Source organism: Anguilla anguilla, chromosome 3 (genome assembly GCF_013347855.1).
Source record: "Anguilla anguilla isolate fAngAng1 chromosome 3, fAngAng1.pri, whole genome shotgun sequence".
In the NCBI taxonomy this organism is placed as follows: Eukaryota; Metazoa; Chordata; class Actinopteri; order Anguilliformes; family Anguillidae; genus Anguilla; species Anguilla anguilla.
Window position 1 is genome coordinate 61,122,810 of NC_049203.1, and position 23,987 is coordinate 61,146,796.

At 43.0% G+C, this 23,987-nt stretch overlaps 2 protein-coding genes across 2 annotated transcripts in view; one reads left to right on the forward strand and one right to left on the reverse strand.

Annotated features, from left to right (window-relative positions):
* Positions 1-3,604: 3,604 nt before the first annotated feature.
* On the forward strand, positions 3,605-15,773 carry LOC118223025 (SAM and SH3 domain-containing protein 3-like). The gene is made up of 8 exons (XM_035409073.1): positions 3,605-3,875; positions 6,374-6,469; positions 9,068-9,202; positions 9,738-9,879; positions 11,218-11,369; positions 12,223-12,435; positions 13,377-13,521; positions 14,514-15,773. Exons 1-8 carry the CDS (start codon positions 3,813-3,815, stop codon positions 14,789-14,791), a joined length of 1,224 nt encoding a protein of 407 aa, XP_035264964.1. The 5' UTR covers positions 3,605-3,812; the 3' UTR covers positions 14,792-15,773.
* Positions 15,774-15,847: 74 nt separating this feature from the next.
* The window catches only part of LOC118223026 (palmitoyltransferase ZDHHC9-like), a 30,189-nt gene continuing 22,049 nt past the window's right edge, over positions 15,848-23,987 (reverse strand). The window contains exons 6-9 of the mRNA XM_035409074.1: positions 23,266-23,368; positions 20,990-21,093; positions 20,667-20,772; positions 15,848-19,976 (exon numbers count right to left, since the gene is read on the reverse strand). Of these exons, the coding sequence (XP_035264965.1) occupies positions 19,782-19,976; positions 20,667-20,772; positions 20,990-21,093; positions 23,266-23,368 (508 nt within the window). The 3' untranslated portion in view covers positions 15,848-19,781. The remainder of the gene's footprint in view (positions 19,977-20,666; positions 20,773-20,989; positions 21,094-23,265; positions 23,369-23,987) is intronic.

Here is a 23,987-nt window from a genome sequence, read left to right on the forward strand (position 1 = left end):
CTCCTCCCAGCATGCTCTGAGAGAAGCAGCCTCTTCAGGTCCTCCTGTGCCGCATGTAACACGCATGCCAGGAAAGGCGCTGTTGCCAGGCAACATTTCCGTCAGTGCCTCAGGAAGGTGTGCTGGCGTGGTTTCCGTGACACCTGCATTTTGTTCACACTTGTCTTTGATGTTCTCCCTCTGAGAGGGACAAAAATAAGTTTTATAAAATCGCAACAAAAAAAAAAGACTCAGGTTCACTGCATCGCACACAAAAAGGGCGAATTGTCAGCAACAGAAATATAACACGTCATTCACAATTAAATGTGTAGTACCACTAGTCCCTGTGTTTCTTTTGACTGGAGCAGAGAGAGCCCTTTGTTCTCTCTCATAAGTAAATGCATGAGGCATTAAACAACTTCTGTGCTTTTATGATCCCCCAAAGTGCAGGAATCCTTTCAGAAGTGTGGGGGTGCTGATGAACCTCTTTTTAACGATGATTCAAAGCTCTTACCATTTCAGATTGGCCATCGTCAAATAACATGGAGGCAGCCTCGAAATGGCAAACGGGCAATGTGACAAACACAAACGCCCCCCAGGGCAGCAGAGTGTCCCAGGCAGGACAAAAGCTCTTGTTACAGAGCAGTCGCAGCCCTCTCGGACAGAGACATTACTGTCTGCACATCATTACATCATCACCGTGTGGATAAACTCAGGACGGTACAAATGTACACCTAATTTATCAAGTGCATAGCCACCATTTTTAAAGATCCCAGGGAATCTGTGATTCACATCATACAGCTTTTAGCATAGCAATCTGCAATGCCCTCCAGAAGTATGAGAACAGTAGAGGGAAATCTGTTAATTTTGCTCTGTACTTACAGTAAGGCCTTTTTTGGATTTGTGCTCAAACAATGCATATGAGACAAAATCACAGGCAATCACAGCTTTTATTTCACGTTATTTGCACGCATGTGTCATTCACCATTTTTCAGAAACAGCTGTTTTTGTGTACAAGCACCCCCCCCCCCCCCCCCCCCATCCTTTTTGAAGAGCACCGTAAACTGTAAATGTTTTGCTCCTTGCTGTCAACAGCACAGTTTGTGTATTGGTGTATGAGTGTGCAGGCAGATTTCGCAAACAAGGACATACAGTCATTGTAGAGATGGGTCAAACCAACCAAAAGGTACAGAATGTGGTTTGCAATTGAAATACTTTCAAGCTCAGTACAATGGTATGTTGTAGGTACATTTGTATACCGTGCAGCTTCCAGGGAAATGCGTTCAGCTGAGATGCACTGTTTCTCTCCACCTACAGTTATTTGTCATTTGTGATTCAGCTGTGACATGCTAATTTTATTTGGGGACATTCAGAAAACTGCTTGTTCAACATTCATACATTTATTCTGTTTATGGTTTGTAACTGTAACTTTATAACCTTCACTGACTCAGTACTTTTGCAGTGTTTTCACAATTTAAGCAGATTACACAACAAATAATGTTGTTAACTTAGGTTGACAAAGAACGTTTTATACAGTGGGATTTGAGTTTTTCTGTCATGTTCATTGTAGTTAAAGCCATTTAGTTCTGAGTAGAACTGTTTCATACACTTTTACTCACAAGCGATACACACAAATTTTATCTCATTTTTTATTTATATGCTCTATTTTAGCTCAAGCTATGTGTCCTTTTGGGATTTTGTAGACTAAAAAATGCTTAAGAGACTGGCTTTCTTCAAATGTATTCTTTCTGACTCTGAGTTTGATCTGTTTCAAACGTCCACAAAAAAGACTGGTGGCTGCAGTTTTGCCTGATCACATGTAATGCATGAGTATTCATTTCTCTTCTGCTGGCCACCAAGCCTTGTAGTGCAAAAACAGGAACTTCAGGCTGTGTAGACATGAAAAGATCCTGTCGTACAGCATGAAAACAAAAGCAGGCCATCCTCACATCGTGTGGTCCGCCAGAACTCAAAAAATAGAACACAGTTTTTTAACTAATGCAACTGAGTGTATAGAGACACCCATGTGCACTCAAACACTCACACATCTTGCACAGATAACAGATAATCTCTCTCTCTCTCTCGGAGCAAGCATATCTTTTTATTTTAAGTTTTGATTTTTTCCGCTGTTTTTTCTATTGTGTTGGTTTACTTTCCATCTTTGGTTATTATGTATAACTAGATTTGTGTCTCCTTTTTTACTGTTAAATAAAGGAGAATCAAAGGTCAAAGGTCTCTTTCTCTCTCTCTCTCTCTCTCTCTCTCTCTCTCACACACTCTCTCTCTCCCTCCCTCCCTTCCTCCCCCACAAACAAGCACATGCATATGCACTCATACACACACACTCTCTGATCTACGCCATGGCACCCTCTGTGGTGCTTGTGAAACTCAGCGAGCGGCTCTGCTTAAATAACAATCCCTACCCACAGAGCCCTTGCTCTTAAACTACTGTCATCTTTCTACATCCACAGGCATTTTTATTGTACTTTGCATGCAAAAACAGAGTGCACCTCTTCATGCTGCTTTCTGTCAGTGCTTGCACTTTGGTTCCTGAGGATAAAACAAATGGAACTGACAGGAGTGTGATGTTGTGGAATACTTACCATACAAAGAAGCCAGTTAAACTGGCATAATATATAGAAAAAAGTTGTACTGCTGTGAACAAACAAATTAAAAGTACTACTTCCAAAGGAAAGTAAAAACAACTCTTTGTCTACAACGTCGAAATCAAAAGTACGATTTTCATTGCTAACACAGTTGATTCACGGTTCCGTTCCACACAGAATGTTGCAAGTCATTGTTTCCTTAGCCTAGCTTCATGTACTTCTAAATTTCAAAAGCAAATTTTCTGCTTTTGAAAACTTGTAGTCATCTCCACCCGATGATTCACCTCGAAAACCACATGGTCCATTTTGCAACCAGTAAATACAAGCCGTTTGAGATACTGACGCCTCTCGCTCTTCATTTGGTAGCCATAAGCACTGCACCTTTTAAAAGAGAATATTGTTGATTTTATCATCACATTAACACATTCCTTATTTTATGATGACTGACCAACAGGAGTGGGCAAGACCTAACGAGTATCAGTGATATTCACAATGTGTATGCATGTGTGCATGCTCCCTCCTAAGGTCCATCTGCTCACAATACTTACATCACACACATTGTTATATTGTACCCTGTGCTTTGTGTACAGCACATTGAGTTTCACCCGCTGTCGGAAATGTGCTTTATAAATAAAGTTTGATTGATTGATTGATTGATTGATTGATTGATCGAGGCAAATCTCCCATGGCTCAGTTCACCGAATTAGGCAGCTAGGTCATGAAGAAGCATGTTCAGGAGTAAGGGGTGGAGGGATGGAAAAAACATGATAAAAATTTTAAACATGATTTGAGAGCCGTGTTTTAAGTCACAATTTTATTTGTGTCACTTAAGGATTTTCGCATTATGCAAGGGCATGCAGAGTTACAAAATCAGGAAAACTTTCTGAGACCTCGAAGAATTTCTGTAGCCAGTTAGACTCTGGGACCTTTCTCCACCTCAACACATGCACAGTCGTCTTCACCACCAGTATTACAAACTTCCGGCCTCAACAAGACCAGAAAAAAAGAGCTTTAATCCGACCTTCCTTTGCAGCTGTGGGACTTCCTCTCACTCACTGTCTTCCACTCCTCAGAATGAGAAGCAGTTTTTTTTTCTCTCTCTCTCTCTCTCTTTCTGTTTATCTCTCTCTGTCTGAGTGCTAGCATCTGGGTGCTGTGAGCAGACAGCGACAGGGGTTGGAGTAACCATTAAGACCAGCTCACCGTGTGTTTGCCGCTTTGGGCAAGATGCTAAGAAGGAAATCCTCCAATGCCTCTGAGAAGGAGCCAGCCCAGGTCCCCAAGAGGAAGGTGAGTGTCACAATCCTCTTGAGCTAGTGCAAATACTTCTCGTGTTATTTGTCCAACGGCGGGTTGGTGAAGAGACTCAAAACCCTTCCTGGTCAAACCTCACCACAGAGCTGTGGGTGGACTTCTCTCCCTTCTAGCTTGTCATCACTGACCTGTTTTCTGTATAATACCAATTAGACAACACTTAATACATATCAAAACATTTTACAGCCCTTTAAAAGCCATCCTATCAGTTAAACATCAGACACTGCGGAGAAATATATTCCTGTGAAGATTGTAAAAAATCTGTCATGTCCATAAATTCAAGGTATATTCAACTGCAAAATATTCATACATTATTCATGCAAAACTGCTTCCAAAATAACATTACGTTTTTGGAATGTGATTCTAGTGGTTTATCGAGACCACCAGAGATGTGGAGTTGTTCCACAGCTGCCTTCCAAACTCCAGTGAACTCTGCCACACTTTTTCCACATCTTGACATCAAAATGTTTTCAGATTAAATTGAATGATCTGTTTTAATCATTCACGGCATCAGTTACTGAAATAAAATTGACTTTCTGTATTAATTTGTATCACCACATTAATTCAATCTGTAAATACATGCACCTTTCATGGCATTATTTTTCAGTTTCAAGGGTTTAATTGTTTTTTCTTTTGTTGTGTCTCACAAAACAAAAGTGGTTCAATTTTCTGATAAGAAACTGTTCGTCTAGCCAAACGAGGGACGTCGAGAGGACCTGGGTCGGATTTGCATAGAGCAAAATAACGAAGAACAGCGGCAAACGGAAAACAGACTGCCGGCTCCGTGCATCTTATACGAACTCCTGCAGCGATTGGCTGTGTACTGTGGATAAGCCATGCCCACTTCCTGTGGTTAAACCCTGAAGCAGGATGGATGGGTATAGATAACAGTCTAGCTTGCTGTGTGCTTTTAAAAAAAGTTTGTGTTTCTCGAAAAGGAACTTCAGCTTTACAACCAGCAGCTGCTAATTGAACCTACCTTGCCATATTCATAGTGTTGATGCCTATCAGAAAGCACATCCCTCTGCCACTACTAAATGATCATTGGTCTCTATCGCATTCGGACTTTCTTTAGTTGTTGGCTTCCAAGAATACTTATCATTAAGCTAGGATTCCAATTAATGAGTAGCCCCCATAAACATAGCCTATCGATTATGCATGCGCTCTCTGCGATGTAATCGCCTACAGTCACTCAGTGTCTGCTCTACTTTTGCCTTTAATTAGTTAGCCTTAGCCTTAATTAACCTTTAAAGCCTGCCACTGCTAATCACCACACATTTCAGACTGTTTTGGCGTGATAGATAAGAAGTGGTTTCTCGGCATACAGATTTGCAGCTTTTCTGGGAAGGTACAGTACGGGGCCTCTTTTGTGTAATCAGCGAGATTCTCTGATTTAAGTCTTTCTCTCAATCCCCGGCCCTATCGATTTCTGATATGGGGAACGGAGACATGATGTTTACCTCAGCCCGTTTTCGCGCTGTCATTCAGGAATGCCGCTGGAGTTCAGATAACTGCAATCCGTGTTTTTTGTATTTCCCGCAGAAACTGAAATATTGTATTTGGTCATATTGATTGTTTGCTCTTTTCTTCCTCTTTCGTATGGTGCTGTGGCCAGCCACAGGACCCAGAGCAATGTTTTTGTTTCAGATGTACTATGCACAATGTACAGTAGGCCTAGAATGCATAATTATACAAGGGATAATTTCAGCATACAACACTGGATGATCACGCACATCACTGACGTTGTGACAGATTAACTGGATTGTGCTACTGTCTGCGGCATAACAGTCTGGTCAATCTGGGCTTTACATGCTGTGTACTACCAGGCCTCTCCAGGTTAAAAAAAAAAACCTTTTAATACAATGACCTTGAGTACCATTATTCATTTGTTCAAGGACCACCTTCATCTGGGTTAACATGCACATGGTAACGCACACTTGGCATATCATCCATTTATGCAACTATTTGCTGAAATGATTTAGGTTTAAGCGCCCCGCCCAAGGGCACGGACTGCGGCACTGGCAGTAAACCCCGCCAGCCGGTGCCTACCTGTTTTATTTGAGAATATAAAATGCTGTCTGCTATCTTTATTGCTAGATCAGTAAACAAAGGAAATGACAGGAGGGGATTTGGGGCCTTCAAAACCAGGAGCTCTACAGCAGACCTACATGTGTATGTGATGATTGACCCCAAGGGGTGGACTGGAATTGAGACTGGAGACCTACAGTTTCTTCTGTGGCTGAAACATCCAGTAACAACACAACAAACCAAAACCATACAATGATAAGTCATTATAATTTTCCCCTCTTAAATGAGCATTCATTCAGTAGTGATGTAAAGCCGGGGGTTGTAGAAGCATAGGCAGTTCCTTTTTGTTTTTGTTTTTTAGTTCTACATAAGAGCTGCAGGATCCCCAATAAGGCAGACACTCTGTTTGTTTCTTATATGTCACAAATCCTCTGTCCTTTCTGTAGCTCACCCTACAGAGGTCCAGTAGCTTCAAGGACTTCATGAAATCCAAGCCAGCCTCGCCAGTGGTAGCAGACAAGGAGTTTCACGTGGATGAGACTGTGAGTACTTTGGAACCAAATTCTGTGACCACCACTTTGCATAGATTCTAACTGACACTTCCAACAGATGGTTGCTGTTCGGAAATATTTCTTTCAATGAGCTGCTGATTTGTTCTGTTCTTTAGAGGAATTCTATTCAGAGAGAGAATGTTTTCATTTGCACCAATTACTCCAATTGAGTGAGATAATCATTTCTATATAACGACACCAGTTCACTCATTGATTAGACCACATTAAAACCTGTCATATAGGGACTCAAAACAGTTATCAGTTGTCATTCACAAGCTCATCAATATACTGTATTTATCTAAAATGTTAAATTGTGCCTAAGATCAGGCTAACAATATAATTAAAAGCAGAAGTTTTCATTTAAATCACAAACAAATGTGGTCCTCCTTGCCCACCCTACATCTAATATTTGTGAAGCACTTTGAGCATTCGTGCTATATAAATGCAAGGATATAATATTTAATTCAAAAGTTAGGTAAAATGTATATTACTTTCCATTATTCCCTCTATAATACCATACGATGGACCAAACAGGAATAGCAATAATTCCATTTCCAAGATTTCTTGGGTATTTTGTAGATCAGTCAAAGGCTACACACGTAAGTGACTGTTACTGGCATGCCCCCATGTCTTTAGTGAGTAGAATACATTTTTTTTTACCTTTGCTTTGTTTTAAGATTCATGGATGAATTATTAAGGCAAACTCTTTAAACATCTACAACTGCCCAAATGATCCATGATACTGCGTGATGTAAAATTTCAGAAAATGGTATTTCAGTAGCAGTAGCTTTCACTAAGGTTGAAAATATGAAAACACATAGAGAAATACTGTACAAGTGTATTTACATCCTATGTGCTAAACCTAAAAATAAAATTGGGGAAGTTTAGTTGGATGGCACTTCCCCAAAAGTGGCATATATAGATGATTGCGCAAATCCCCTCGGAAAAAAACACTCATTCCATATGTTCTGTATACTGTGGTCACAGCCACCACCAAAGCAAAACAGCGAACTGAAGCCTCTACCCTCTACCTGCCGCGGTTTCACAAATTGCACGAGTGTTGCCCGGATGCATCCATCCTCTCTCTGTTGAAAACAGCGCTGCAGTATAGAATGATAGAAAAGGAGAGTTTAGAACGGATAGGGAAGTGTTCAAAGTCAAAAGTGGTGTCTCTCTCTCGCTCTCTCTCTCTCTCTCTCTCTCTCCCCCCCCCCCTTTTTTTCATGATACTTGTTACATGTTGCCCCATCCCAGCACTTTTTTGGTAATTTGTAGTTGTCCTAATACTGTAGCTTATTCTTCTGCCTAGTTGGTTTTACAGAGGTTAGGTCTGAATAGTGTTCACTGTGTGAACTAAACTGTGTTCTCGGCTAGAAATATAATGTGCAAAATAAGTATTGTACCTTACTGAACCTGTGTTTAGCAGTTGTCTATGACCATGAAATGCACTTTTTGTATGTCGCTTTGGATAAAAGCGTCTGGCAAATAAATGTAATGTAAATGTAAATGTTTTGTCTGTACAGTCTCTACAGTGCTGAATAGACATAGAAGCAAACTAATTAATTACTGCAAATTACTGCTCATGATGGAATATACTCTGTAATTATGACATTAGTGCTGACAATTACCTTGGTGTGTATTATGAATTTAAGGCATGAGTGATCCACCTCCCTTTTCATTTGGGTGCTGTGCGAGTGTGCAAGCAAATGTGTGTGTGTGTGTGTGTGTGCATGTGCGTGTGTGTGTTCTGTGCAAATCCATACTCCCGGCCTTCTCTGGGCAGCAGATTGTGAGATATCATTGACCGCAGAGTGAATTTGGCATTAAGGCTGCAGATATAGGAGGAGGGGCATGCGTGAGTCACCGTGGTAACTGCACCACACCAAGGTCTCAGAGGCCTACTAGTGACACACTACCTGCCATTACAGTGAGATTTTACCCGAAGACAGTGACCAGAAGTCCTGTTTTTCCCATGACACCCACATATTTCAGCCCCTTTTCCCATTTCCCCAAATTATTCTGGGAAAATCTTTATTTATCTTGTATTTCAGCCCTGTCATATTTCAATGGGTTTTCTGGCTGTAATAATTGTAGATTCTCATTGCATTTTGTACATGGACACCCTACCTCACATCAGCAATGTTTCAACACCCTCTGCCTCTACACACAGGCTACAGGATACAGGAGAAATAGAACAAATAGAAACTATTATGTTTATAATGTGTCATCTGTGTGTTTATATGTCTGTCTGTATGTGTTGTGTTTCTGTGTTTGAAAGGAAAGGAAAGTGACAGACTACTCTGCCTGCACATTCCCAGAAAAACTTGATGACTCTGATGACCTTTCTTTTAATCTGTTTTAATGGCTTTTTCCATCTTGCCCAGGGATTGCAGTTGAAAACTAGCCAGTTGGCTAATACTGGCTCGTTTACAGTAACGTTTATTAATGTACTCTGCCCCTGCAAAAATGAACTTGTAAATAAATAACTAATGAACTTTGAATCGACCATATTCATTTCATAACTATTTTATAAAAGTAAAAATGAAACACAGATACACAGAAACACAAATAACACAGCTTACTTTCCAGCTGCCAGAGGACATACCCGTGGAGGATGCTGGGAAAAGCAGTGGTAAACTGGGGAAAAAATGGCGGGCCGTCATCTCACGCACCATGTCTCGAAAGACCTCCAGAATGGTGCAGAAAACCCTGTCAGAAGAAGGGGTACGTAGATACCAACAAACTTATAATTACACACTTTATTTTTGTTTATAATAACTCCCTTATAGCCGTGGCACAAGAGAACATATTAATAGAATATTAACTGGAAAAGCATAAAACTGAATAAATCGAATGTTTCCGTGGAAGCAAAAGCAGCATTGCTTTTATCACCTGTAGACAAACTACATCATGTAGTTTGTCTACAGGTGGTAGGATTTAATTATATTGTTGTCAGATCAGTATTAAGAACTGAGATTAAAGTAGATTAATTTTGGAGCCATTTAGGAACCTAGCACCCTCTGCTGGCAGAATTTGCCCATGTGAAAACTGAGTGTCCAATAATGGCTGAGCTGGGGCCCTTTAACTCTGAATCTGTGAACATGCAGAAACAAATATACAGAGATTATTATAGTCATACTCTGCACCTCATTGTATAAACATGCGTTGTGTGAATTCTAGATAATTATTTCACTCAGGGTGGGATATAGGGGGGGATACGGGGTTGAATCCAGACCTGAGGTTTTGCTGTGTGTTACAGGGTGAGAGTGAAGAGGAGGACTCCACTCCCCGCGTGTCCAAGGACTGGACAAAAGATACTTGCCCCAGGCAGCGAACATCTTTATGCTCCAACGAATCAGAGGACACCGCTCACCCTCCCCTTTCCCGCCAATTTTCAGGCTGTGAGTGCACAGTGATGTGTCAGGTCACACAAGACGCGTTTTACAACTTTGCAATGAAGTTGTGTGATAAAATTTTTTTGATGAAAGGTTTTTTTTTCCACTCCCAAAAATCACAGCTTTGCATTTTATGTTTGCAACATGAAAAAATAACATAGTCATAGCTTGTTTGACTAGCTTGGGCAAATAGCTGTGTAGTGTATTAGAGTCAAACTAACTGTCCTACCTGCCAGGGATTTATCTTCATCATCCAGTTTCATATCACAAAATATCACCAAGTATCACAATTTAAATAAAACTTTTTATAGTTATTTTAGACACAGACTTGCTACACCTGCTCTGACTTTGTTTACAACTGCAACACAATCTGCAATAGTTGGCAGAATCTAAACATAAACGCTTTACATACAGTGCAGTGCTTATGCTGTTTAGTTCAGTTGTAGTGCAAAGACAAGCCACAATAATTGAATTACAATACTTTTTTAATGTATGTACCGTAAGTAATATGATAATAACTACATGAACAAGAAAAATCCCTAGCAGGTAGTATATATATATATATATATATATAGGGGTATAATTGAAACAAATATGGTTATCATTGAGACAGACTAGGCTCTGAAACAGCTGTATTGCTGTCAACAGCTGTTCAGTGAAAAAAGTTACGTCCACGGAGCAGGACTATTAGAACTGCAGCCCTGCAGCGCAAACTCAAGGCATCGTACAGTTACGCTCTGCATGGGGGATGTTTCATATTATGAAGGCTACTGCTCGAGGGAAAAGAAAAGCAGGGCTGGAAAATGGCAGCAGTGAGCACCCAGAGCAGCCGGCGAGGGTTATAAACGAGTCTGATTCGCTCTCTCCCGGAACTTCACACGGTCTCCATCTAACTGTGCAATAAAAGTAATAAAAAAGCTGTTTTCTTGCTCTCCTGGGACCTTGTGGATGGTCTTAAAGCGGACGCCTTTACCAGTCTTAGGTCAAACACAAATTGTACTCAAAAAGTGCTTTAACTCCTTAGGTCCCAGTAAAAAATAAAAAAATAAAATTTGAAACACTACTGCAGGTCCAGGAGAATCTTTGGCTGAACAACGTTGCCTGTCAAAACAAACATCATCTGTATGAGAGAGAAAAAAATTGGTGAAAATAGGTGCTTCCTTTTACAATTACTAATGAGTATTTTTACGAGGAATTTTACGAGTGTCTAAAGGGTTAGGATATTTGAAAGTATTTGACTGGGGTTTGATCTGTGCTGGAAACAGGGAGGTGTTGGGGATAATGACAGTAATGAGGGGATGAACGGGCCGAGGTGAGGCATGATGATGTAATCCCTGTGCACAGGTGGCGACAGACAGAGCCTGGACAGCGGCTACAGTCAGAGGGACAGCATGCGGCTGGAGGACAGCACCTACACCGGGCCCTTCTGCGGCCGCGCCCGGGTCCACACGGACTTCACCCCCAGCCCCTACGACATCGAGTCCCTCAAGCTTCAGGTGAGGCGGCAGTGTAGCACAGTGGGTAAGGAACTGAGCTTGTGACCGAAAGGTCATAGGTTCGATTCCTGGGTAGGACAGTGCTCTTGAGCAAGGTACTTAACCTGAATTGCTTCAGTATATATCCGGCTGTATAAATGGATACAATGTAAAAATGCTATGTAAAAGTTGTGTAAGTCGCTCTGGATAAGAGTGTCTGCTAAATGTCTGTAATGTAATGTAATGTGAGGCCTGAATGGATGCACCTCATCCCAGCTGCCGCACTGTATAACACCCTGCTGGTGAGGAACTGCCCAGGGGAGTCTGCAGATAAGACGATTTCCTACATGAGTAGACTGATTAACTAAGATTTTGAAAGGACCGGTCTATAGACCTCCTGCCATAAACTGTATATACTACCTGTCTGGGATTTTTCACGTTCATCTGGTTATTATTGCGTTACTGACATACATATGATGAAAATGTATTACAATTTAAATTCAAAAACACTGACATGCTGTACAGTTATTTTACAGACGGAACTGCTGTACCTGTCTAAGGTTTCTGGCAGGAGTAGTATGACGAACTAAGAGTTTGAAAGGACCGGTCTATAGACCTCATGCCATGAACTGATCACATGTTGTGGGCATCACCATTAATCATTTGCCACTCCAGTTATAGTGGTAGCTCTTTGGACTTCACTGAGCTAAATAGCAGAAACGGTGCACTGTATGCAAAATGTTTATGTTTAGATTGTTCCAGCTATTGTAGAAAGTGTAAAACAAGCATCATCTCAATGACAATCAGGGAAACTTTCTGAGATTTTTACTGAGATTAAGGGAAAACCTCTATAATATACATCATTTCTCTGCAGAAAGGTGACATCATTGATATCATTGAAAAGCCACCAGTGGGCACGTGGACAGGAAAGCTCAACAACAAGGTGGGCTCCTTCAAATTCATCTACGTCACCATCCTGCCAAATGAGGTCACGCCCCCCCAGAAGAAGAAGACCCACAGAAAGAATCACAGGTCCAGGCCCAAACCCAAAACCATGCAGGAGGTGCTGGAGAAGATCGGCCTGACTGTAAGCACTCACAACGTCCCCTATGTTCAAATGCCAGCCGCAGCTCAAAGATTAGGGAGCTGCAAAATTAAATACTGATCACAGCAGAAACCCCAGGAAACACAATACTGACCATGGCCCCACACTGGAAAAACCGTGTAAGCACTTTGTCAAAAGGCAGTAAAAGACAGATAAACACATCCAAACACCCATTAAAATTGTTAGACACTGTGTCAATCAACAGTAAGCACAGTTATAACACTGTGTCTAAAAGGAGTAAATATTGAAAACACTGGACAGGCCAAGATAAAATTAGCTGGATTCATGGAGCAGATGAAAAAGGCATCTTGAGCCCAGTTCTGGTCAAAACTGTGGCAAGATTAGACTCTATGTTACTGAGCATGACACAGTACATAACAAAATCTACCCCTAACCCTAACAAACAACAGCCGCAGAAATTCTAAAACTTAGTAGTAGTTCTGAACAAAACTTCATGTCCTGATGTCCTTTTGATCTTAACTGACTTTTATAGTCTGCTTTATTGAGAGAAACTACATTTCACCATTAATATTCCTCAACTGAACCTCATGAACATACACCACACACTTCCAATTCTATGTTGACCACCCATTCCCTGTGTAGAAACTCCTTGTGTAGTGTTCCATTACGGATTACTCCGCTCCATATTCCTCACATTGAATGTTCTGTCCCTTTTCTGTTGATGCTGAAACACTCGAATTTGATGGCCCTTCTGAAAATTCACTAAGGAATGTGCCCTAGTACAATTCTGTTACAACAGATATTCGGCCCTGCACTACATGGCAAATTTCTGTGTCAATATACAGCACTGGAATCCTGTTACCAAAACCAAAACCTACTGTAGTTAATAAAAACGTAGGAGCGGAGTACTGGTTGAGTCTATATAATCAGTGGTAAAACAGAAAAAAAAACTTTGCCTCCAGGATCTTGGGTCCCTCCTCTCCATGCAAGGCTTTGATAACCTGGAGGACTTCAGTGAACTGAAGGGGCACCACCTCAATGAGCTGAACATCACCGACCCAGAGCAACGCGCGAAGATCCTGTCCGTTGTGGAGTTGCTAAACGACTGTACGTTACAGACCATCACACACACACTCATACTGTACACCACGTACACGTCCACAGCATTGGAATATTGATGCACACCGTCATGATGGGCAATTCAACTCTCTGCCACTTGCAACTCAAGCACAGTTTCTACAGCACCCTCTTAATATTGCAGTACTATATTTTCTGTGGTAACACAAGTGCCAGCACAGCAATATTGGTCATACATAGACAGCATAAAAAAGGAACTAGACATGCATGCAGTGGTTATTTTTTGGCCAAATGCAAATGAGCTTTACTATTTTTCACGTACTGTTCACTTGGGGTGGTATAATTGTCCCAGTAAGAGCTTTTGTGCTTCTCCCTTCCCGGTTGAGGAGTCTCCTTGTCCTTTTTCACCTCATTAACTCCAATAGAAACACCTGTTCCATATCTGCATCCCCTGCTCTGAACATGGCCTCTACATGGCTGGTGCTCTTACCCAGAGGGCAGCTGTTCCAGGCAGCTTAGCATTGCTAGTTGGACCAAGCGCTACTGCGTATCACGCAGGCACTGAACTAAGAATAAATGCAGTTGAGACGTCACCTCAATGAGAAGCGAGCAGGCTCTGTCCATAACATCAAACCTGACAGAGCCTATTTACCAAAATTATAGAAATTTGGTAGCCTCAAATAAATTTTGACAAATATAATGTACATATTAAGCTGATATCATGGCTTTGGGACACAAGTGTAGATGGAAGGAAGAATAATTAGAGTAGTCTCAATCCTAATCATGGAGAGCTGCAGGACATGCTGGTTTTTGTTGTTACTCAGCACTTAATTGATCCGTTAAAGCTGTTAATTACACACTTGGCTCACCTCACCTGGTTCCTCGGGTATGGATTGACTGTGGAATTTAAGATGAAAATAAAAACCAGCGGATTCCGTGACTCCCCAGGGCCAGAATTTAATATCGCTCCATTACAGCCTTCCGTTTCATTGCTGGTGTTAATTGCCGTCTCTCTTTGCTAGCCGAGGGCGAGTCAGATGTGGAGGAGAAGAAGGAGATGGAGACGGAGAAGGAGGAGGAGGAGGAGAAGGAGAAGGAGAAGGAGGAGGAGTGCAGCGCGAAGACAGACGCACCCCGAGACTCGGGCTGCTTTGAGAGCAGTGAGACCCTGGAGAACGGGCGGGAGGAAACGGTCCCGGAGCGAGGCCCGGGGCAGGAGCTTTCGACGAGCCCCGACGCTGAGCTTAACTCTGTGGAGGGACAGTTGGAGGCGCTGACGGTGGCGGAGGAGGAGTCCTGAGAGACGCATGGTGAGCCCGTCCCCCTCTCTGCAGAGTCCAGGGTGTCACTGCTGGGCCTGGAGGCATTAATAGCCATCGTCCGCACACTTCCAGAAGGGCCGCCGCCGCCCAAAATCTGAATGTTTGAGTCATGCATCCCATGCAGTGACTCACACTCTTTTCCTATGGTGCCCTTTGGATTCCATTTCAGGAGTCAGCGGGTCGCTTCGAATAAAGAGGCAGCTAGAAGTGAGGGGAACATGGTTCCTTGTGATTCGGTAAAGGAACCCTCTGTTTTCTTCCGTTTGCAATCACTCTGCGGACCTCAAGATTTTGATCACTGTTTGAACTGCCCAATGGTTGTCTTCTTGTTAGGAAAGTGTCGTTTTACATTGTTTGTTGATGGACAGGCGATGTACAAAATAGCATTAGTTGGCAATGACAAAAATGTGTAGTGCCATATTTTTGTAGAATCTAATTACTGTTTTTTTTTCAGCAAGGACTGACTGAGATGGTCTGTGTTCAGTGTTTTCCCTATCCTTGCTATTCTGTGTATGCATATATGCATATGCTAGTGTTTTACGATTCTTTTTTTTCTGTTGTCTTTATAGATTGTAGCAGGTATACTACAGTGGATGTTTGAGGATATACTTAATTTTTCATTCTGAATGTAAAATGTTTTAAAATTGCTTCTGCAAATGTACTTTTTGTTTTAACTGAAAATAATACTGGTGCATTGCGTGCAGTTTATTTTGTATGTACAATGGCACCTTGTGCTAACATTAGCAAAACCTGTTCACAGCTTTTCCCCCGCTGTCTCCACATTTGCAACTATAATTGCAAGTCTTTCTCACAATTTTAATATTAACTTCAAACAAGGTAAACGATTTCAACACTAGAATGCTGGATGTTGAATGTTTGAAGTCATGTGGCTGCAGTTGAAAATAACACTTCCACAATAAAGTACTGCAGGCGTACTGCAGTTAGTGTAATTACACCATACAGTAGGTACAGTGTAATAACACAGACATTTTTTCACATTTTAATGCTGAATTGAATACAATACCATGCGAGAGTTCGATGTTAAGACAAGTTTCCTTTTTATTAACACACATTGACTCCTTATGGAAAAAGAAGTGGGAAGTAAATAAGAAGAACAATACAGAATCACAGTGTTATTACAAAGCAAAGTGAACCTAAATTCATCTCCATCAGTGAGACCATACATGTATATATTATATACTGTATTTATATATTCAAACCTTTTTTGACTGACACTAAAGGCTTTCTCCTTCATATGATTTCATAATATAAGCAATTACACATCCCTCCATTATCTTAAATGAGAATTGTATGCCCATACATATGCCCGAATCTGTCACTAGCTGGAAAAGTTCAAGGTTTACCAAGCCTCACTGAAGTTTCAGTGTGGCCACTGACCAAGGCAACCTCAACGTTCACAAGTATTTTCCTCTCTGTTTCTCCCATCATTGCTCTCCTTTAAATCCACAATCAATAGTAGCAATCCCTGCTTTGTTTTAAAGTCAGTAATGTCACATTAGAGCGATTACCCACAGACTGTTCATCAAATTCCATAAATCGGACAATCAAGTGAAGCGGGTCAAAATACAACCGCTATCAGCTCCTGAGTTCGGCACTTCCTGCTCAACAGTTCTTCCTGTTAAAAAGTAGATCATTTTTATACATATTATTTAAGAGCTAGTCATTTAAGGGCAGGTAGATTACTGGAAAAACATTTTAAACAAGGTAAGCCAGACAGGGAGTTACAGTACCAATTACATGAAAAGGCCTTCCATTATGCAATAAAGCTCTCAGGGAAACACATCTACAGACGGCACAACAGCAAGGTTTTCCCTCATAACCGTGCACACCTTGATCCAGTCTTTTGCTGTACGTCCCTTTTGTGTGCATTTTCATTCTGCTCATTCAGGTGAGTGAGCAGTACGATCAGCATTGATTTCTGAAAAAAAAATTAGGGTTCCGTTTTTGCCTCGCCCCTGCACCTGCTATAATGCCATCATGAAATATTCCTAAAAACAACAGCTGTCACCTGTAGCTGCGACAACCTACCTTGGACTCAAGAGTCTAATAATCATCGTGGGATTCAGAGCCTCAAAGTACAATAAACGATTGTTTCTTTAATGTTGCTGATGTGACCCAACCAGGGTTAGGAGTCAAAGCTTCAGTCCTGCTGAAATGTTGCCATAATGTTGCATGGAAGCAGACATGTTGCTGTAACACAACAGAAAGGCAATGGGAATGCAGTGCTCTAGCTGGGTGCGTTGCTGTCCACCTGCCACTATGTATTTTGTTTTTGTGGGACACTGGGTAGGATGTGTCACTTTTGGCCAAGGATGTGGACAGAGCACCCACACTCCATCCTCAACAATTATAACACCACTGCCTTTCAAGTTACATAAAACCACCATCTTGAGCATTCATGAAGCCACCATCCTATTCACACTCGGAACATCAACACTTTAACACCATGAGACATGCAGGAGATCCCCCCGCGTGAGGGGGTCTTGACACCAATCAGTCTTGAAGTGGAACTGATCCCTACAGCAGGACGCTGCACCTTGGTCCTTGGTGGCCCGATCCATCGATTCAGCAGTTATGGCACTCTAACGCATATGCAGGTGACACAGTGTGTCATCTCCTGGTCTATGTTTTGTTTAAAAATGTAAGATTTCACCCCTATTTTCTCCCAATTTGGAACGATCAATTGTATGCATGTTCACGCTCATCCATGCAACCTCCATGGTCAATTCAGAGGAGCACAGACAGACACATGCCCTCCTCCAAAACATGTCCTATCAGCCACTGTATCTCTTCACTCCAGGTAAGCTCACACAGACGCAGAGTCAGAGGAACCTCAGTATACAGCCTGTGAAGGCACTGTGTGTGCCTGTCTGACCAGAGGGTGTCCCCAGTGCGCAACGAGACACTCATGCCCTTCCCAAATTTTTCCCTTCCCCGGGCAATGCTACATCAATTTCTGGTGTCTTTAACCCACCCCCACCTACCCAAACCGTCCTGCTAGTGTCAAATCATTTCATTTCACAAAATCCAATTTCCAATCTGTAGCTGTCAACAAGTGACTGACAAGCGCTAACAGGCTCTACAATCAGCTCCTCAATATAGCATGAAATGAGCCGATGTGTGAGAGGGATGTGAAACAAAAGAACTCCAACTCTCACATATCCGTCCTGATAATGAGACAGCCATAGAAAATCCATCATTTCAGCTACGCAGCCTCAAGCTGAGAATGAAAGAAAAAGAGAAAAGAAAAAAGAAAACCCCTGGTGAAGAAAGACAAAACGCTCATAGCCAGAGTTATAGTACAAAAGGATACAAGACAGTGAGAGCAGGTGATTTCAGCGAAGACATCTGAGAGAAAGCTCTGGCACAAAACTGTGAGGCCTTCTATTCCTGAAACAGTGAAAACCTGGCCAAAAACCTGACAACACGAACACTGACATTAAAGCACAGGGTAGCAGCACCCCCCCCTTTCTTAAGAATCGAAGCAGTTTTAGACTCCATCCTCCCCATATGTACATTAAAATCATGGCTTTATTTTATATCAGTTAATTCTTTTTTTATTTTTTGTTCCACTGCTTCCTGGTATATAAAATGGTCAAAGATTTTCGTTTATTTTTACCACACCTCGGCAATTTTGGATGGCTACCAAGAAATGACGTCAATGGGCACCACTGCGGACAGCCGTAGTTTGCATGGGCTAGTGCAGCTTTAGGATAAGGCACAGTTACCAGCATCTGCCGTCTACAGCCAACTGGGCCTCCACTCCCAACACATGGAGAACCACCGGCGGCTCACAACCTGCCCCTAACCCCGACAGGGCCCCAGGAATGTGGACGAGCAAGGGGGAGTTCCCCTTACCGAAAGCTGACAAAGTTAAGCAAGAACAGCGAGAGAGAGAGAGAGAGAGAGAGAGAGAGAGACAGACAGACAGAGAGAGAGATACAAAGAGAGAGACAGAGAGAGAAAGAGAGAGTGAGAGAATTAGAGAGAGAAACAGAGAGAGAGATACAAAGAGAGAGACAGAGAGAGAAAGAGAGAGAGTGAGAGAATTAGAGAGAGAAACAGAAAGAAAGAGAAAGAGCAGAACAGAGAACCAGCTGAAGAAACAAGTGCACAACAGAGTTGCAATACCAGGTCAGATAGACTGTTGTCTGTTGAAGTGAACCGGGGAAAAGGGAAATGGAATCTCTAAATGGGCCACCACAGCGCTGAAAGGGAGACAGATATGGCCAACTCTCTTTTTGCCGTTTCCAGATCAAAGTTAGTTGTACAATCAAACAGCCACACCACACCACACCACCAACTGCCCCCATTTCCTCCTTCAAACAAATGTCTTTTGTGCCAATCGTTGTCTTAATTGCATAGGGGTTGCAAAGCACTGGAGAAACAGAACACTGTTAATTACACAACTTACAAAAATTGCACAAATCTGAAGGGACTGTCAATCAGATATTATGACACTGGGAGTGTGGGGGGGGGGGGGTGGGTGGGGTTCATTGACATTTCATCAAAATGCAAAAAAAAAAAGAAAATACGAATCAAATCCATAACATAACTGCCATCTGGGCGGCAGTAAGCAAGAGGCTCCTGGATTAGCAGATTTGCAGTCTGAGGATGTTGCTGCCCTTTGTGGTTTCTCCATGCAAAGTGTAGGCAGGTGAGGGCGCAGGTGCTCACACAGCCCCCCCCCCCCCGGCGCTCTCCCGAGAACGTCACTCAAGTGCGGGCCTGCACTCCACCGAAATGGCGGACAGTACAAAGAGGGGCTCTCACTCCTGTGCGCTCGGGGGAATGCAGGGCGCGGGGCTCGGTCCGCCGGTTTTTTAATAAGACGGCACTCGCGCGTTTCCAGACGTCCGTTCTCAAAAGGTTCGGCTCGACCTCCCTCGAGGAGAGTGCGTTTTTTTAAAATTCAGAGTAATACTGGTCTTCTTCGCCGCGGCGCAGCTACTGGGTTTTCTCCTTGGCCTGCGCAGGGTCCGTCTCGCGCGAGGGCGATGATGATGAAGAAGAAGATGCCGGGTCCTGGGGAGCGGGTGGTTTCTCTTCCCCGGGGGAGGAGCTCCTCGGGGGCGGGGCAGCGATGCTGGGCCTGGCGTCCTCAGGAGTGTGCTCGTTGGGAATGAGTGGAGCCGTGGTTTTCTGTCGAGCGACAAACGCAAATAAGTCACGAGAATCGCGTTGTTGCGCGAAACCCAAAACCGTATAGATATCTGCACAAAGTTAAGTAAGTTTCGTGATTTATCAAGCGAATGATGCACTTTTTTTCTATGATGGAACTTCAAAGAGATCCTCCACAGGCAAAAAAAAAAAGGAACTGAAAAAGCACATTAATAATACCTCTCATGTGGTTCCTGTTTCTGCATCCATTTCTGCATTTACTTTGTCTACAGGAGGGACCACTTCCTCAACATCTGTGTATTTCCGGAGGATACAAATGTTCCAACCTATCACCGTTTAGCCTTATGACATGCACACTCTATAATACTGCTCCAAAGAGATGATATTCATAGGTTCCAGTTTTGTTCCAATGTTTTTTTTTTTTTTTTTTGCAAATGCGGAATAAAATGAAAGTACCACTATATCTGAACCGGCCATTTTAATATAGATTCCATCCCCAAAGGCCATCTCTCTGGATGCTCTCCTGCATCTTTAAGGCACCGCTTTCCCTCTTCACTTCCCCCCTCTTTGCCCTTGGCTCGGAAAATTGATTTGTGTTTTTCCGATACGTGCGCCTTTACGGTACTGTGTGCTGTATTTGGCAGCCTTCTCGAAAGCTCTCGTGCCCGATGCGGAGCAGCCGTAGTGGGGCAGGAATGCGGGCGGGCTTACCGTGGTCGAAGACTCAGGACCACCCGCGCCGGCGGAGGTTTCGGGCGCGGCCGGGGCAGCGGGGCCGGCTGCCTCCTCCTGCAGCAGCTCTCGTTGGTTCAGCACACTACCAAAAAAAAAGCAGAGAGAAGCAACATAACTAAATCTACATCTCTATTGCTATGACATCACAGCCACGGAACCAGAGGCAGGAACAGACACAAGGGGACGGAAAGAGAGAGAGAGAGTGTGAGAAAAGGGGAGGAGGAAAGGATGAGAGACGGTAGGGGAGGGAAGGAGAGAGAGAGGGGGGAGAGTGAGTGAGGGAGAGGAAACGGTGTTACCTGGGATAGACAGGTCCACACAGAACCTCACAGCAGTTCTTCCCAAAATTCCTGTGACTGTAGGGGTTCTGGACCCGATTCTTCCCAGACCATGAGCCCTTGATCTGTAGGACAAAGACCAACCCATTACTCAGAAGAAAAAAGACCAGCAACACACACAACACTTTCTATAAACCACACAAAGCCTTAGCTGCTTTATACTGCAGTAGACACAGTGGCCTGGGATTGGACAAATAGCGCGAGAAACAGTCTTACTGAACGCATTTCTCTGTTCTTATACCTTATTCAAAAGCACAGTTTCTTTTTTAGATGTCATTCCCCCTAGGTTAAAGCTGACCTACAAAAAGGATCTTGTGAGGGATTTAGAAGTTCCTGGTTGCAGAAATGCAGTCAAGGCAAGTAGAGTCAGGCTCATTTGTCAAAGAAACAAACCTCTCTGGAACATTTTAAGTGTATGTTCCAGATCATGTTGTTACCGTTTTTTAATTGAAACAGGTTCGTTGACAGCTTGCAGCTAATGTACAGGCTGTAAACCCTTTCTATGCTATATATGTCTTTATAAAAGTATTTTAGGTTGGTTTATTTCATATTGAGCTGAATTCTAAGCAGCTTCCACTAACTAACAGCCAGATGGGGTGTGACCAACTTCACAGTGCGTTTAACGAACAAGTGTGAAAAATGCTTCAGAAGTAAATTTATCTTTGGCAAAATCAGTAAATTTATCCACAGAAAAATCTGTTTCTTCTTTTAATGAACACACACTTACTGAAACACACGATAAGGAACAATCTACCACATTTGCAATCATCAGCAAATTTACAGCAAAATTGACAAATTGGACCATTGGTTCTCAATGAGTGATGTAATGTGTGGTGGGAATGGTTCAGGAGTCCAGACTGAAGGAGAGCATAAAACTCCCGGGCCGGCACAATAGATGGGCGGCAGTGTAGTATAATGGCTAAGGAGTTGGTCTTGTAACCTAAAGGTTGCAGGTTCGATTCCCCGGTAGGACACTGCTGTTGTACCCTTGAGCAAGGTACTTAACCTGCATTGCTCCGGTATATATCCAGCTGTATAATTGGATACAATGTAAGTCGCTCTGGATAAGAGCATCTGCTAAATGCCTGTAAACTAAACTAAACTAAACTAAACTAGATTCTTGTCTTTATTCGCACAACAGCCCGAGCCTGACAAAGCCCTGAGACCCTGCCTGCAGGAGTCTGCCTAGTGGACTGTGGGCCTTCGCCTGATAGCGAGTGCACAATTTAATCAATAACACGATAAAGGCTGCGTTAGTGTGATGATCAGCAGTGTGTCTGGACTTTGGCCTTCTTGATTAGTCGACAGTTGCAGACTTGCACCTGGGGGAGGGGAGGGTTGTCTTTTATTCTGTGGTTCCTCTTTGGTCTTTTGCACCACTAAATTTATTGAATATTGAGCCTTGCTGATGAGTTATTTTCTTTTGACACTGCTGTCATCATTTTTTTTGTCATACTACATCAGTATAAAGGCCCTTTATATAAAATAAACGACTCCAATAGTATGTGATTATGGTGAGAACGGCTTTGTTATTTTGCAAATTAGGCCACATACTTATGGAAATTAGGACACACCTTAAGCAGACACTGACTTAGGCAGAACAACTTCAGCCTATTCATATCTTTTATTCAAGTCCACTTTTAATGTTTAAAGACAACAAGTAAGGCCCATGGTCATTTAGAAGCTTCTAGAAGGGCAGGAAGTAATGGGGAAGGGGAGCCCTTGCCATAACCTCCTACAGCAGTCCACTGTGGCATTCTTAGAGGAACCAGGCCAACCACACGAGCCGGAAGGTGCCCTCTCTTCCTCCAAACAAGCTACACGCTGGCCCATGTTTGGCAAGAAAACAAGCCCAGCAGGTATTGATGCTTCTATTATTAGCCTGATCAGAGAGGCAAGGAATCAGACAGGCAAACAGTCGCTGGTCTGCACATGTAGTGTGTTCCTGTGCACACAGCCTTGTGCTTCCAGAAGGCCAAGTGCCGAGGAGGGACAGGAGTGATAAATAAATCAGTAAGGTAAAGCAGGAGCCAGACCATAGTTAAACATACCCACCTCTGATTTCACTGCTGTACTTGTGCCGCATGCAAATGCGTACGTGCCAGTCGTTGTGTTTATCCCCCACCCCCCCCCCCCCAGTCACGGGACGCCAAGGTTTGAAATGCTGCCCAGAGGACAGAGTCTGCCGTGCAGTGTAAATAGCAAACAACACAGAGAGCATGCTGGGAATTACTCACATCCTCGTTGGTGGTCTGGTTGAGGGAGATCAGGTAGGTGTGGAAGCCAGTCAGTCCCACCACAGACCACAGGGTGAAGAAGCACACCAGCACCTCCAGCACAGTACAGGGAGGTGGGTCAAGGGAACAACAACAGAAGCCATGGAGGACTTTAACAATGCTAATAAAATTCCAGATTAAAGGGCCATTTTACACTTTTATCCATATTTTACTTGGAGGAGGAGGAGAAGAAGGAGGAGGAGGAGGAGGAGGTAAAGAAGGGGAAGAAGGATAAGCAGGAAGAGAAAAAGCAGAACAAGAAGAAGGAGGAGGTAGAGGAGCAGGAGGAGGAGAAGAAGAAGAAGTCAGTCATCACCTCAGTTGAATCTGTGAGCGCCCAGCTGAGCTGCACTGCCACTACCCAGACCAGCTGAAAGCATCCTTCCCACAATGCCACATCCAACTAAGCACTAATCATTTTTAAGTATTACACCTGGCCGGCCAGTGGAGCATGGCCTCCCCTTCTATAACCAGGTTCCTCTTTAAGATTTCTTCCTGTCAGGGAGTAATTTTTACTTGCCACCATTTCAGTGTTTTTCTTCCCTTTTCTTCCCACTGGGGAGTTTTTTTTTTTTTTTCAATTGCTTGCTTTTTGGGGGGGGGTCGGCCCTGGGTTTTTTTACCCAATTTTCTTTTGCATTCCCACCGTAAAGCGTCTTCGTAAACTGAATTGAGCCAAATGG

What these genes read in the sequence shown, in the direction of transcription:
- LOC118223025 (XM_035409073.1), top strand. Translation starts at nt 3,813, where the DNA reads ATGCTAAGAAGGAAATCCTCCAATGCCTCTGAGAAGGAGCCAGCCCAG. An exon ending in AAACCCTGTCAGAAGAAGGG is followed by an intron (nt 9,203 to 9,737) that starts GTACGTAGATAC and finishes TGTGTGTTACAG; the next exon opens with GGTGAGAGTGAAGAGGAGGA. An exon ending in TCGAGTCCCTCAAGCTTCAG is followed by an intron (nt 11,370 to 12,222) that starts GTGAGGCGGCAG and finishes ATTTCTCTGCAG; the next exon opens with AAAGGTGACATCATTGATAT.